This window comes from Miniopterus natalensis, chromosome 1 (assembly GCF_054644295.1).
Source record: "Miniopterus natalensis isolate mMinNat1 chromosome 1, mMinNat1.hap1, whole genome shotgun sequence".
Classification (NCBI taxonomy): domain Eukaryota; kingdom Metazoa; phylum Chordata; class Mammalia; order Chiroptera; family Miniopteridae; genus Miniopterus; species Miniopterus natalensis.
Window position 1 is genome coordinate 67,325,092 of NC_142081.1, and position 16,125 is coordinate 67,341,216.

Sequence of the window (16,125 nt, forward strand, 5' to 3'; positions counted from 1 at the left end):
AGCCTGCAACGCAGGTACATGCCATTGGCTGGAATTGAACCAAGGACCCTTCATTTCATTCCGCAGGCCGACACTAACCACTGAGAAACCAGCTAGGGCAGGATGTAGGGTTTTTATTTATTTTTAGTTTTTGAAAATATATCTACTGATTTCAGAGAGAGGAAGGGAGGAGAGAGAGAAACATCAATGATGAGAGAGTCATCATTGATCCGCCGCCTCCTGCACACCCCCTACCGGGGGATCGAGCCCACAGCCCGGGCATATGCCCTGACCCAGAATCGAACCATGATATCCTGGGTCATAGGTTGATGCTCAACCGCTGCTGAGCCACGCCTGGCCAGGCCAGATGTAGGATTTTTAGATTAAAGAGATACGCTTCAGTCCGGCAGGGCATGGCTCAGCGGTTCAACATCGACTTAGGATCCAGGAGATCGTGGTTCGATTCTGGGTCAGGGCACATGCCCGGGTTGGGGGCTCGATCCCCGGTAGGGGGTGTGCAGGAGGCGGCCGATCAATGATGACTCTCTCATCATTGATGTTTCTCTCTCTCCTTCTCCCTTCCTCTCTCTAAAATAAAATAAAAATTTTTAAAGATATGCTCCAAAATATCAAAATGGTATACTTTAATGGCTCTGAAAGCAGCAGCTCTAGGCAGAATGCTATCTTTGATCAATGCTCTGATACCTATAAATGCTAAAGACTTTTTTGGTTGGTAAAGGAAAACTGTACAGAAACTATAGTTATATTTACTTTAGTTTTGTCCCTGATGTGAGGGTGCAGACTAACCCAAATTCAACAGCCTCAAATCCTTTTTGGAATGAGGCAGTATTTAAAACACAAAACAAAACAAAAGCATAATCAAAGCAATGCCCCAAATGTCTTCCAACTTCCTGTGGTGCAGTGTTAACTATTACTGCTACTACTGGGGGAAGAATCCACTGTGGAATGAATGTATTTCAAGGAGTACTTCTTCCAAAACCTTTGATACAAATTCCTAGAAGAAAGGTATCTACTTATGTTTGGGATACAATCAGAAATGACACATGTAATATGAGCAGCTTGGATACATGCATATATTTAATAATGAAAATTCACCACCAAAAAAAAATTAGAAAAATTCCCGAGACCTCAGTGCTGTGGAATAGCATGGGACACCAAGACAAAAAAGATACAGCAACTGACCCAGAAGGCTGAATGATGAGGGAAGCAAAAGCAAATTTAGCTAGGATAGTATTATATGCTTTTGAAAAGGAGAATGGCTGAAGAAGTGCCCACTTATGTGACTACTTAGAAACAGGCAGCCTTACTGTATGCTGCATGGAATGGAAGCAAAGAGCTAAGAAGGGAAAGAGAGGAGAGGGAGAAGAGCAATATAGAACCGAGGCTAAGCAGATGGAAGAGATTGAGATAGAGTTACAAAGAGATGACTCTAAGGCCTTTTGTTTCCTCTGAAGTCTAAAGTAGACCTGTTCCAAGTCTTTAAGTATGTCCAATAAATTCAATGATCACATAAATAGCACGAGGTTCTGTGAAGAAATGGTGGAAGGAGTGGTTTACAAAGTATACAGATAATGTGGTCCCTGCTCTCAAGGAGCTTACAACCTATGTGGGGAGACAAATTCCACACACAAAACAACTATAAAACATATTTACAAAGGAACATAAATACAAATAAATATACATATGAATAAACAACTAATGAAAGCTAAGGGGTACTGTGTCAATAATTGCTTAGAAGTCCCTAGGTCAGTCAAAGACGACTTTCTGGAGGAAAAAGTTTTGGACTTTGAGTATAATGTTAGCGGAGAGTAGGGCGTGTGCAAAGGCATAGAAGTGGAAGTAAATATGTTATGTCCAGTAAGTAAGCAGATTAGCTTGATTAAAAGAGTAAAAAGTCTCAATAGGTCTCGTTAAGAAGTAAGTGTGATGAAATAGTAGGGGTCTGTTTGGTGAGAGACACTGCAATGTTAGGTCTGGTCCCTAAAACAGAGTAAACAGGGAAAGATGTTTTCTTTAGGTAATGATAATAAGCGGCCACAGGTCAGGAGCAACTCCACTGCTCTCAAAAGTTTTGTAGTTTCTCAAAGACAGGGAAACTAGTAATAGGATGGTAGAGAAGTATTCAGCATCCTTGAGCAGCTCAAGTAGAAAGAAGTGCCTTCTGTAAGAGCTCTTATGAAATGGCAAGAGGAAAAAGTCAATGAAACTCATAGACCGAGGATCGATCATCTAAAAGCTAGACAGGCCCCAGTAATCTCAAGTGCTCAAGCAGAATGTCCCAGACCCGTGTTACTGATTGATTCTTGGTGGGGAGCAGATTATGTATACTTCTAAAATAATTTATTTTTGAATTGCCGTGACAGTCAACTTTGATCCTAACATTTTAGAAATTAAAATAGGAGGATAAGAAGAGCCCTAATCTATAGGGAATGTTCATGTCCCTAAAGAAGGGACAGGTCAGTAAGGGCCCAAATTCTCCCCTGGTCTTTAAGTGGAGAGGCAAAACATCACACCTTGAAAAGAGGCTTTTCTCAGCCAAAGTAAGTAAGACCTCTTTCTTTAAGCCTATTGATCTGAAACTGTTCCAGGAAGGAAAAAAAGAGACCAGGCCAGATGTTCAGCAGCAGCCAGAGTTGGACTCTATGTCACCAGAGTTCCGCTGGGAGGTGCTGGGTGTCACTGATGTTGAAATACACTGTTGAGGACCGATCTTGATACCATTTGCCTGTAAAAGAAAAGCAGCAATAGTTCCCACCTCAGTGCTAAAGTAAATGGCAGAAAGGAGGGGATAAAAGGAGGAATCATTAATTACACTTTCTAGAAGCAGATGTTACCTTGGCAAGTGACCATGTGCTCTAACCAGACTGTTGTAGAACAATAATCTGTGACAGTGAAGATGAGATGACCAGCTGTATTGTAAGTACTATAAATGACTATAATACTTTTGTGCCCTCTTTTAAGAAGACTGCTATACTTAAAGTTCATAGCTATGTGCAGAATCCGAATGTGATTAGGAAAGAGTAGGAGCAGGCAAAAGAGTAGAAGTAGTATATTAGCATATAATTCTTTTCTGTTTTGCCCCAGAATTTGCTTTATATAAACGGCCCTGCTGAGCAATTAAGTATTACATCTCCCTCAAGCTCTGGAGTAGTGAAGAACTAAGGTTGAGAAGAAAACCTCCCATACTGTATAAGCCTTTTAGTTGAAAACTAATGCTTCAACTAACAATCACTTGAAGCATTCTCAGACTTGAGAAAAATCAGAAAATGACAGGCTTTCATGCACCTACATAAAAACAACAACTATGAATTGGCATAGCTTCAAATAGTATGATGTTAGTGGATGTTTAAATTCTAGGGAGCTTCCTGTCCTCTTTAAGACAAAGCAAATTTAACTGTCAACCCCACCCTTTCGTACCTCATTGTGGACATCAAATACACCCTGCTGGATCTTCCTATATATTTCTTTGGCTGTGTTAATGAAGGCCTAAAGGAGACATAAATCGTATTATTAGGCTCGAGTTCAGGTACAGAAATTAGGAAAAGAGAATACAAATGTTATTCCTATTTGAATTTCTAAAGTGAATTAGAGTAAAAATGCAGAAGGTCCCCCAAAGTCCCTGTAAAAGCCATTGAGAGTAGTTTCATAAAGAAAAAAGGAATTATAAGGTATTTTGACACTGATCTAAGATGTTCCTAGGTTGGCATCCTCTACATATAAAACACACAGGCCCTCTTCTTAATTAGTTACTGAAGATACAGTAAACACCAGGCTGAGGAATGACTACACTAGAACCCATTAGACCCTCCAACTAAAGTAATTTAAAAGTAACAGTGGTATCTAATACAAACTTACAATCAATGTTACCCAAAGCAAAAGTAAAACCTTAGAAATCAGGGTAAAAGAAATAGGGCAATTCCCTTAAAGGGAGACATATAGTCACTCTGACCACAAGACATCCTTTCCTTACCCATGTCTCTGAATAAAAGAACAAAGATATGATGTAATCTCTGAAAAGCTTTCCCTACTTTTTTCCAAATAGTACCTCTTCAACATTGCAGGCTGTTTTGGCTGAAGTTTCCATGAATATAAGCCCATGCTCCCGAGCAAAGGCCTCTCCTTCTTCTCTCTTCACATCCCTGCGGGACTCTAAGTCACTGAAAGAGATTAATTGGAGAGAAAACTAAAATAAGATCCAAGTGAAAGAAGAAACTCTTATTCTAAAAGAATCCCATAGCTGTTTCAACTGTCAGTTAATCCATAAGGAATGTAGATCCTACGTCATATTCTCCTTATATAGGGTTACTGACTTCTGTAGCCTTTTGGAAAACACTCTTCAGATCCATGACAGCTGCCGCATGGTTGTGGATAAAAACCTTACTCTATTACAGAAAAGGGAGTTTATAAGTATTCGGCAAGCCCCAGAGTTGTTCAAGGGTTATGCCCTATGCTGCTTTTAGGAATGAGATCCAGTGAGAGCAAAGAAAGGAAGATGAATGGGAAATTCCAGTTGTCAGAAAGGAGAAAAGTCATAGATGTCCCATCCCATTATGATGTGTGTCGTCTTTTACTGGAATCAATCCACAAGGAGAAAGCCAGGAAAAAGAACACAGTTGCCTTAACTCTCACTAGTCTCATTACTAATGTGTATGAAAGCAGCCTGCCACCAGGTAAATGAAGGACTCAGAAAAAAATTATAAAATTAGGTGATATGGGAGTGGGGGAGTATAGCAAAGGACTGAGATAGGGAATAAAGAGTCACATGGAAAACTCTATGAAAGACAGGATAAAAAGCTATAAAACAAGGTAAGGACAGACTGTTTGATTTTTACTTTTCAAATTAGAAATTTTCATTTGGGAGACTTCTAGTTTGTCAACCATGAAAAAAAATCACTGTGTAAATCCATTAAAGAACAACAAATCTACAAAATATATATTTATTCATCAGCTGTGTACAGACCAGGAAAGAACTATCCATCTAAATATCAACACTCCGAAGTTGCTGTTCTAGTCCAGATGCTCCTCTAAGCTCCAGATCTGTTTGTCCATTGCCTGTTCATTTCCATTCTGATGTGTAAAAGGCACCTCAAACTAACATCAAAATGGAATCAATCTTTTCCTCCTAACCTGCTTCTGCTGCAGGCTTCCATATCTCAGTAACACCTTTCCCTCCTTCACTCCAAACACCCAATACATCCCACAGTGAGCTGCCTCCAAAACATACCTTAAAATCCTCATCCTCTCTCTCTCTCCATCATCATCACACTACTCCAAGCTGCCATTCTCTCTCACCTGGGGTACTGCAATTGGGATCCCACTTCAACCCTTGCTCCCCTCCAGAGAGATCTTTTAAAATCTGATCAAGCCACTTCTCTGCTTAAGACTCTTAAATGCTTCCCATTGTGTTTAGAATAAAATCCAAACTCCTTACTAAGGCCTGCAAGTGAAACGAGATCTGTCCCCTGCCTACTCAGCAACCTCATCCAGCACCATTCCCCCAATTCAATCCAACCATACTAGGTTTCTTTCAATACTGTAACTTGCTCAGCTTCTTCCAGTTCAAGGCTTTCACATACTTTGTTCTCCCAATCTAATAATCTGGTTTTGTTTTTTTTTAAATCCTCACATGAGGATATGTTTTTTGGGTTTTTTTTATTGATTTGAGAGAGAGTGGAAGAGGGAGAGAGAGAGAAACATTGATGTAAGAGAGAAACACTGACTGGTTGCTCACCCCAACCAGGAAGACTGAACTGCAACCTAGGTATGCCCTGACCAGGAATCAAACCTGAAACCTTTTGTGTGTGCAACAATGCTCCAACCAACTGAGCCACCTGGCCAAGGCTGGCTGGTTCTTTTTTTTTGTTGTTGTTTTAAGTATGTTTTTGCTGATTTCAGAGAGAGGAAGGGAGTGGAAGAGAGGGATAGAAACATCAATGATGAGAATCACCAATCAGCCGCCTCCTACATGCCCCACACAGGGGATCAAGCCTGCAACCCTGGCAGGTGCCCAGACCAGGAATCCAACTGTGACCTCCTACTTCATGGGCCAACGTTCAACCACTGAGCCACACTGATGGGCTATGCTACTGTCTTTGGTTCTTTTTTTTTAAGTCTCTGCCCACTGAACTCTTACCCATCTTTCAGATTCCAGCTTAAATATCACTCTTAATAAAAAATAGATATCTTTTTACTCCTTTATAGCAGCCTTTTTCCCCTTCACTGCATTTATCATAATTTATAATTAGTTATAAATAATTTATATTTAATATCTCTGTCCACACTAAACTCCATAGGAGCAGGGGCATGAGGTTTTTTGTTTTTTTCACCTTGTACACTCAAGATCTGGCACAGTGTCTAGGACGTAGTAGGTTTTACATAAAATTGACTGACCCAATAAATGAGTACAATTAGTCTGTGGCCAGTTCTCAAATGGTTCAACCTAGGGACTACTACAAACTCACAAGGGTGCCATAGGACACTTCAAATTTCCAAAGGGAACAAAAAAATGCTTAACATCAGAACACCACATGAATTACAAGCTTAAGATAGTTCACAGTGTCAACATTAATATCTTCATCTCTTTGTGAAGGCGAGTTTTTGGCAGCTGCTGTGATAAAAAGTACTGTGCAAAAATCAATTTGGAATAAGAAATGAGTGTGACAGTGTCCGATCTTGATTCCAAGGTCTGAGAGGTCTGAGAAGTTATGCAGTGTCAATAGGCGCATACAGGTTATTAATAATTATGGCTATTTAATAATAAAATTTTTAAAATTGTTTTCTTTTGTTTACGTTTTTCATTTCTTTCTTTTTCTTTTTTCCCTCAGCTGTTATTCCAGACACGATCCAAAGCAGAATTTTACCATCTTTTCTCTGGCCCTTATGGAGACTTACTTTACCCTTCTGTGTTAGCCTCTTAAAGCACTGCATATGTTTTTCATTTCTCAGTTACTAAGTTGTTATAACAAAAATACTTGTTATGTTGTTTAGATCTAACTATTTAATAACAACTGTTAAGTATTTCTTTTGGCTTATGGGTGCTGTAGAAAACTTACTGAGAATAATAAGTGTTGGGGAAGATGTGGAGAAATTGGAACTCTTGTACATTGCTGGTAGAAATGTAAAATGGTATAAGCCATTATGGAAAACAGCATGGCAGTACCTCAAAAACATTAAGCACAGAATTACCATGAGATCCAGCAATTCTACTTCTGGGTATATATCCAAAAGAATAAAAAGTAGGGACCCAAACAGATATTTGTACACCCATGCTGATAACAGCACTATTCACAATAGCCAAAAGGTGGAAGCAACCCAAGTGCCCATTAATGGACAAATAGGTAAATAAAATGTGGTAAATACATTCAATGGAATACTATTCAGCTTTTAAAAAAAGGAAGGAGGGGGGAGGGATGGGTGGAGATGTAGGAGGGCATAGAGGGGATAAATGGTGATGAAAAAAAAAAAATAAATAAATAAAAAGGAAATTCTGACACATGCTACAATATGGATGCACCTAGAGGACACTATGCTAAATGAAATAAGCCACAGTCAGCCCTGGCTGGGTAGCTCAGTTGGTTGGGAGTGTCATTCCAATACACCAAGGTTGTGGGTTCAATCCTGTCAGGGCACATAGAAGAAAATCAATGAATGCATAAACGGATGGAGCAGCAACCTGATGTTTCTCTCTCTCAAAATCAATAAAAATAAGCCACAGTCACAAAAGGATAAATACTTTATGATTCCACTTATATGAGGTGCCTAGAGTAGTCAAACTCATAGAGAGAGAAAAAAGAATGGTAGTTGCTGGGGCTGGTGGGATGGAGAATGCGGAGTTAGTGTTTTACAGAAACAGAGTTTGAGAAGATAAAGTTTGGAGATGGATAGTGATGGTTACAGGTGAACATACTTAATGCCACTGAACTGTATACTTAAAAATGATTAAAACTGTACATTTTATGTTACATATATTTCACCACAATAATTTTTTTTTTTACTGAGATATTAAGAGCACCATAAACTAAAAAAGTTTGGGGACCAAGTCATTCAATGTCCATAGAGTACCCAGATGACTGTTGGTACTTATTATGTATTCAAATAAAATGTTACCTCTTATTCCCAATCAGCATGATAACCATGTTGGAACTAGAGTGCTGCCGAGCATCCTCTAACCATGAGGTCAGGTGGTTGAAGGTTTCACGCCTACAGCAGAAAAGTTTAGAAAGTGGGTCTGAGGCCCATTTCAAAATGCCAAAGAAATTCTAAATGTATGGGAAAAGGAGAAAAGATACATGTGCAAAGAAAAATATTAACGTGCCCTTCCTGTTTAGCATTCTGATTTTGAGAACAAAGAGAAGAGTCTCCCTCCAACCCACCAGATCTGACTCACCTTGTAATGTCGTACACCAGCAGTGCTCCAGCTGCTCCCCTGTAGTAGGAACGGGTGATAGAACGGAAGGATTCTTGCCCAGCCTTTTCCACCAACATGGTAACAAAAAAATCCCCCCAAAACAAGGTTATTTCCAGAGAAATGACTTGATCGCATGTCTTAATTGTTTAAAAAATTTCTATAAGAAAAAGGAATTAACAAAAGGAAATATGACCACCCAGGGAGAAATCCAGGTGGGAAACCAATATTTTTCAAAGGGAATGCAATTGATATTTTGGGTGGGTCAATTCTTCCTGTGAGACCACCTATCAGATTACTGACTAAAACCCCTAGTTCCTAGTCACTAAATGCCAGTAGCACCCTATAGTCAGTGTGACAGTCAAAGACATTTCTATGTATTTCCCAATATCCCCTAGGAGGGAAAACTGGAAATAGGACTAGAAACTCAGTGTATATTGTATTGCCAATCCAAATATGATGTTGAACATATCACATTAACCTTTCTTTTCTGTTCCTATTCCTTTATCTGTAAAAAGGAAAATTATCATAGAATGCCAATACCCTAATGAAAGTTTCATTTCAGTGAGTCAATGCAAAAAATTAGTCAGACACAAAGCACTTAAATTGGGCAGATGCTAATGACATTTAGTATTCCATTAATAAAGGTAGGACTACCAGAATGTCCCTTGCTGGGATCTTCCCATGGCAAAAAGAAATAAGGAACAGGGAAAGAAACCCAGGGCCCAGAATAGAGTTTTCCTTAAAAAACAAACAAACAAAAAAAAGTCAGCTGTTCACTTTCTAATTTCCAGTTGGGGTCAAGATACTAAATTTTATTTTAACTGAGCAATTTATTAATGCCTCCACATAATGGGTACTTTTGCTTTCCTGATGGGTTTTCCCCCTTCTTAGAAGAACCAAAAGTGTCTTTTAAATGATAGTATGAATATCCTAGGCATTAAATCTATTATATTAGGAAAGTTTTCACATTCTTGAAATCAAGTAATCTCATATCCCTACATGAAGACTGGGTACCCTGGCCAGGTAGCTCAGTTGGTTACAGCATTGTCTCCATACACCAAGGTTGCAGGTTCCATCTCTAGTCAGGGCACATACAAGAGTCAACCAATGAATGCATAAATAAGTGGAACAACAAATCAATGTTTCTCTCTCTCTCTCTAAAATCAATTAATAAACTTTAAAAAATTAAAGATTGGGAAAGAAGGCTACCATTCATATTTTAAAGATGGGAAAACCAAAATGTGGCCATGAGAAAATAAATGGCTTTCTCATAGTATAATAATAACAACAGTGATGATACTAATAATAACATAAATGGAAAAAATGAGGTTCAAATCCGTAAGTTCAGTAACTGGGCAAAAGTTATAAAGTTTATAAATGCTGAGTCCATAGTTTAAACTTAGGATCTTAGTTCTTCCTAGCACAAAAGTTAGTTCTCTTGGTCATTATGTCATATAATCTAAACTCAGGTTTGAACATGAGAATTCCAGTACACTAATTCTAAGGCTACTTTTCCAACAACACTAAATCTCTTTCCATAAGAATCATACAAATGTTTTGTTCAGCTATATATATCTGTTAAAACATAAGAATCCAAAAATAATTCTGAAGAATTTGTTGGTAACATTAGTAATACTTTAAGATTTAAAACGTTTTCCCTCCAAGAACTCACTTAATGTTTTATTTATTCCCTAATAGTGTTTTTTAATATATTTTTATTGATTTTTTTTAGAAAGAGAGGAAGGGAGAGAGAGAGAGAGAAACATCAATGTGAGAGAGAAACAACGATCAGTTGCCTCCTGTATAGCACCCCAACCAGGGACCAAACCGCAACCGGGGCATGTGCCCTGACTGGGAATCCAACTAGCAGCCTTTCAGTGCATGGGATGACACTCGACCAACTGAGGCACTCCGACCAGGGCCCCTAATAGTTAGTTTTATGTCTTAAATTGATTCCAGTTTTGCTTTTATCTCTTACTGACTTTTTCTCCTCTGTTGCTGAAAGACTCTTCTTTCCTGTAGTCTACCAGAAACTAACAGGGAGAGTTTGGTTGAATTATATGGTAGCATTTAACTTCAGCAGCTGAAAATACTTCCAGTGAGTCATCAGAAAATGCCTTTTAAAATCAAATCACTTTACTTCTTCATCTCAGTCCAGTTCATGAACCAAAGTTTGTGAGCCAATAAGCTAGAAAAAATGACTGGTTCAAGTTGGGCTGCCCTGCATCAGTCTGAGGTACCTCTGTCCATCCAAAGTAAAAAAATCTGAAGCAGCAAAGACTAAGATGTTTGATAAAGAGAATTAACAGTTTTTCAGTTTCTCCCAAATGGAAGCATCACATTGCAGTTTTAAGATATATACTTGGAAGTATCAATTCCTACAGTCATATATGCTCATTTCCTAAGAATCAAAATGCATTCCAAAATAAAATAAAAATGAATTTGGGATTATTTAATTAATATTTTATATTAGCTATAGTACAATGCCTCTTCAGTTAGAATGGTTATTTGGGCAACTATAGGTACAGAATGAAGAAAGATAAAAAGTAATATGGCTCTCTAAACCCTTATCAATAACCAGAACAGTGATGACAAAATATTCTGGATAACTTGATCTCTTTTTAAAAATACTGGTGTGGCTCAGTTGGTTAGAGCGTTGTCCCGTAAACCAAAAAGTTGGAATTTGATTTCCAGTCAGGGAACATACCTAGTTTTCGGGTTTGATCCCCTGTCAGGGCACATACAAGAGGCAACCAGTTGATGTTTCTCTCACATTGATGTTTCTTTCTCTCTGTCTTCCCCTTTCCTTTCTCTCTAAAAATCAATAAACATATCCTGGGGTGAGGATTTAAAAAAAAAAAGAACTAGTTCAGCTGCATCACAAGTGACTATCAGACCATGTGGTTCTTGAGGATCCTGTCAACAGAGCAGTGGCTTTCAACTTTCTTATCTTATGATCCACCATGTGTCATATTACCAATTACAGAAAAAAAGAAAAGCCAGCAAGCCAACGCTCACACACTCTTGTGACCATGACCATACCACTAACTGGCAGCTACTGGGTCTTCTGGCATCAAAAGATTCCGTTTTGGAAATGACAGAGGTTTAAGTTTAAAAGGCCAAACCTAGCTATTACCAGTCCTGACACCTACAGGTTTTTAACTCTTGGTCACCTCCTCAGAATCTGTCCTGTGGCCTCTTTAGGGGGCCAAATCTATCTTTGTGGGAAATACAAAAACCAGGGGATAATAAGAGGGAAGTTGCAACCCTTACTTGGATTAATAATTAATAGTAAAAAAGAACCTCTGGGCCCCAACAATAAAAAGACAAGGGAATAAGTGGCAGCTGTCCAAGAAATACATGAAATTAACCTTGACAGGCTTTATTGGGAGAAAAAGGTTAGAGACAAAACTGGTCGAAAGAAGTAAGTCTCGAAGTTAAAGAGGTATCTAGCTAGTGCCACCACTATCAGGGATGTGAAGTGATTCATGTTCCTATAATTAGAGCAAGCCAATACAGTAAGATGAAAAATCTAATTAGAAGGACAAAAGGTTGCTAAAATGTTTGCAAATACAATCAACAAATGTACAGGAGAATATCATCACAGTTAAAAGCACCTGATCAATCAGTGCACCCAAAAGTGATAACCACCTTGGAGACCACCAGAAAAGGGCTCTGGGCACAAAGGGCCTAGAGCACCAAGTAACTACTTTTAAGACAGATTTCTTTGTGTGTTGGGGGATGTCGGGTGGGGGGAAGGAAAAGGGAGGAGAAAACTTGTGAACTGCTTCCGCTCTCAGTTCTGAGAAAATACAGAATCAAATAAGTAAATAAAAACAAAGAGATTTTAGCTGAACATTAGAAACTATGTGGTAGCTCCCTTTAACTTAAAATAGAGACTAGAATATTCTTCTTAGGGAAAATAAAAGTACAAACCAAATGAAATAATGCACACGAAAGCAATTTATCTGGATAAAATTACACTAAGTCAAGCTAAATTTTGGCAGTACTACATTTGTCAAGTTTAAAAATATGCATAACCCTAGACAAAGAATTTCCATTTCGGGGCAGGTATTCCACAAAATCCTCAAACATGTGCATGAAGATGTAGTAAGTAAGAATGAACAATGAAACCTGGCAATTCTGGTAAAACATTGGAAACCACCTAAATTTCCATCAATGGGCAGACGGTTAAATTAATTATGGTACAGACATTCTATGATTAAAAGAATGAGGTAGATCTGTATGTATTGACACACAAAAGTCTCCACAACATAGAGATTGCTAAAAATAAATAAACAAATAACTAAGTAACAAAGCAGGTCTACTTTGTCACAATTCTAAAAACTAACAAAAACAATACTACGACCATATATTTGTCTATGTTTTTATTTCTGTGTCTAAATAGAGAAAAAGTCTGAATCATTAATAGTAGTTTATTCTGACCAAGTAGAAACCAACATTGGGAGGGAAAAAGGTTTATGTGTATAAAAGTAACATTCACTTCTTACTATATACACTTGTATTGTTGGCTTTTATTTTTACTAGAACAAACGTATATATTACTTGGGTAACAAAAATTTTAAAGTATGGCACTCAGGATTTGTAACTGTAACAGAGGGAAGTGAAAGCTTTCCTATCTCTTTGATTTCACTTCCCCACTACTCTCATTTCCACCATTAGCCCACAAAGCCCTTTTCCCCTGCATCAGCCTTTAGTGCTATATTTGTATCTTGGTTACAGGCTAAATTATTTTCTCCTCTCTCACCGTATCCCAGATTTGCAGTTTGATTTGTTTTCCATCAATGTTGACCATACGGGCTCCAAACTCCACACCTGTCAGTGAAAACCAAGAGAAAGAATGTGATTCTCCGAAACAGCCATGCCGAGCCTGCTTTTCTTCAATATGCTAATGATTGCCTCCTCAGTGCCACTAAGCAGGTTATCACTGCCTATTTGCTCCAATTAATTTTGTGTACCTTAAAGTTTCATTTCTTTTCTAAAATTAAAAACTGTTCTAGGTGATAATAACCTCAGGAATGTAACCAAAGAGCAGACATGGGGACAAAACGAATTAAGAAGTAGAAAAGGTGAATAAATTTTTAGCAATATTAGTTAATGCTTAAATTTGATTATGTAATGTTTAAATTTGTAATTTTTAAAAACTTGTAAAAATTTTGAAAATATTTCCTAGCATTTTCTCCAAATCACTTTTTAGTCCTCTACATAAAACAATATTTCTATTTTTGCAATTCTGGAATTTTTTGTTTGAAAAAAGAGGCTATCTAAGAAATAGGTTCTCAAGAATGATACATTTTAGACCTCCAAAAATTCCCAGAGTTCATTGGAAAATAGCTTTCCTCATAGAAGTATGGAAACTGACAGTCTGAATAAAGGTTTTAGTTTACCTGGCATTCATCTTTCAAGATAATGACAAGACAAGACTTAAAAATCACAGGTAGCTTACACTAAAATCACTTGATCATAAGTCAATTTGTCCTATTTTTATAAGTACTTAAGAAATTCTGATTTCCAAGTAAGAAAGAGCAATACTCTAGCTTCTGCTAATGGGCTAATATCCTCCTATTCAGATCCCAACCACAAATATACCTGGAATATCTCTCTCAACGTTAAGGTGCTGCATTTGATAAGATTAAAAAAACAGTTTCTTATTACTCTAGACTGCTTCATCAAGAATAGTGATAGCTACTAAAAAAAATTCCCTTGTTTTTTTTTCCTTTCTGGAAAACAGGAATGGAATTTCAATAGGGAAGAATTAAAAAATAAAACTTAGTCTCCTTTTATGCAACTTTCCTAGTTATGCACTCAGAGATCCTTTTATTTTGCACATATTTTCTATCCAACTGCCTTGTTTATTTGGGTACAGAGGACTGAATTTATCTTGATGCAGAGGAAAGAATCAGAGCCCATAATGACTCCGGGGGAAACTTGATTGATCACATCATCCCTCTGATTTAAAACTTGTCATTTACTCCTATTACCTTCAGATATTTCAAAACTTGGTCCCTAATTTATTCTCTAGCTTTAATTTTTACTCTCCACTTCAAACTCTATGCTCCAGCCATATTAAACTACTTTTCTGTTTTCCGAAGGTAGCCTGATCACTGTCATTCCTGAGCCTTTGCACATATTATTATTCCCTCTTGCCCTGATCACTTTTCCCTAATCTCTACAACCCCTCTGCCTAGCTAGCTAACTCCTGCTCATTCTACAATTTCCAGCTTTTCCTGATAGAGGTGGCAGTCTGTCCTCCCCTTTCACAATAGGAATTTACTTGTCACTACACTGTATCTACGTACCCCCAGCCCTACCTCCTACACTGGAAAACTGTAAGCTACTTAAAGGCAGCCAATATTTGCCTTGTTAAGCACTGTATCATTAGCACCTGTCACAGCGTGGGTGTTCATTTTCATTTCCAAAAATATTTTCCTGTTGATACTATCGAGTCCTTCTGTAACCACATTAGTTGTTTGGCTCTGAATAAGTCCTTTGGAAGCAATAGTAGCTCCAGATTTCCATAATGTGGGGCTTGGAGGTGGCAAGATGGTAAGGAATGGGAGTCAGGAATTTTATTCAGAAACTGCATTTGCATGGCAAGAAGGCCAGTTTTATACATTTCTTTGTCTGGGCTGAAGTTATGCAGATAATGGGGAAGGGGCTGCTAAGGCCCCAGCAGGCCATGCCTTATCACAAATGTGTGGAAGATATTTATACTTTCCAGGATCACCAGTGTATTTTTGGAACTGTAGCATACTCTTTTTAAGTTATTAGTTTCATCTACCTTTTAATTTTAAGTCTGGGATGGTCTTCAAATTGTTTCTTCCTTTCAAACACACGAGAAAACTACATACTGGTAATTGCTTTTCAAAACATAAGTGAGGCTAGCCCTAATTTCCCGCAAACTTGTTTTTAAATAAGTAGTTACCCTTTCGTGGGACTTTCCATAAACAGTCAAATTGTATTTGGGGGGAAAAAAAACCCTACAGCAACTAATTCATACCTCACGCTCATTTCTAAAGCTACCTTTCAATTATTTACTCCCCATTACACTACTGCCCATTTTTAGCATTTGATTGGTCAGTGTTCATTTAACATAACTTTAGACTAGTTAAAAAGAAGGGAGAGCTAACTTTTTACTTCAAACCCTGAAGGCAGCTAACTTTAGCCAGTCAGGCTTCATGATCTGTTCCGAGGCAGGCACTCACCTATTGTGAGGTCGTGGACAGGCTGGAACCGCTTGTCTGTAAACTGCAGGAGGAGACATGACTTCCCCACACCTAAAAGAGGAGGCGGCACGTTCTACAGTTCACGCCGCGGGGGAGCAGTCCCGGCTCTCGGCGTCCGGAACAGGGGAGGGGGGGAGCCCCGAGCCCCGCCCCCGCCCCCGCCCGCTCTTCACTTAACCGCCCAGCCTACTAAGTGAGCCCCGCCCCCACGACCTTATTTGGGAGCTTGGGCAACCCGGCCCCAGCAATCAGGGCAGTCGCCCGGCGGTTACCTGTGTCCCCGATGATAATGTATTTGAAGAGATAAGCATAAGTCATGGTCCTGTTTCCTCCGGATTCCGGGTCCGCCCGACTTCAACAGCCACTTACCTCCGGCCTCTCTAGCCACTCAATCCGCCCATCTCCGGCCCCTCTAGCTCAGATCACGTCTCTATTGTTTCCCCCAGAAATCCTCTCTGGGTCGGAGCGACG

General features: G+C 38.7%; 1 protein-coding gene and 1 non-coding gene across 3 annotated transcripts; both read right to left on the bottom strand.

Annotated features, from left to right (window-relative positions):
• Nucleotides 1-1,059: 1,059 nt before the first annotated feature.
• RAB2B (RAB2B, member RAS oncogene family) lies at nt 1,060-16,041 on the bottom strand. 2 transcript variants are annotated; one of them, XM_016199608.2, is made up of 8 exons: nt 15,927-16,041; nt 15,634-15,705; nt 13,176-13,243; nt 8,387-8,469; nt 8,107-8,199; nt 4,046-4,157; nt 3,418-3,486; nt 1,060-2,725 (listed from the first exon to the last, which is right to left on the bottom strand). In XM_016199608.2, the coding sequence occupies exons 1-8, from the start codon at nt 15,970-15,972 to the stop codon at nt 2,618-2,620; spliced, it is 651 nt and encodes a 216-aa protein (XP_016055094.1). In that variant the 5' UTR covers nt 15,973-16,041; the 3' UTR covers nt 1,060-2,617. The 2 variants fall into 2 exon arrangements, with proteins under 2 accessions (XP_016055094.1, XP_016055095.1); XM_016199609.2 differs by lacking the exon at nt 8,107-8,199 and having other exon boundaries at nt 15,927-16,040.
• On the bottom strand, nt 6,823-6,938 carry LOC148094181 (small nucleolar RNA SNORA26). Its single transcript, XR_015716539.1, has one exon. It is a non-coding gene; the product is annotated as a small nucleolar RNA SNORA26 (small nucleolar RNA).
• Nucleotides 16,042-16,125: the final 84 nt, after the last annotated feature.

What these genes read in the sequence shown, in the direction of transcription:
- RAB2B (XM_016199608.2), bottom strand. Translation starts at nt 15,972, where the DNA reads ATGACTTATGCTTATCTCTTCAAATACATTATCATCGGGGACACAG. An exon ending in CATTATCATCGGGGACACAG is followed by an intron (nt 15,706 to 15,926) that starts GTAACCGCCGGG and finishes CTCCTCTTTTAG; the next exon opens with GTGTGGGGAAGTCATGTCTC. An exon ending in TATTTGATGTCCACAATGAG is followed by an intron (nt 2,726 to 3,417) that starts GTACGAAAGGGT and finishes TTTCTTTTACAG; the next exon opens with GCAAATGGTATCAAGATCGG.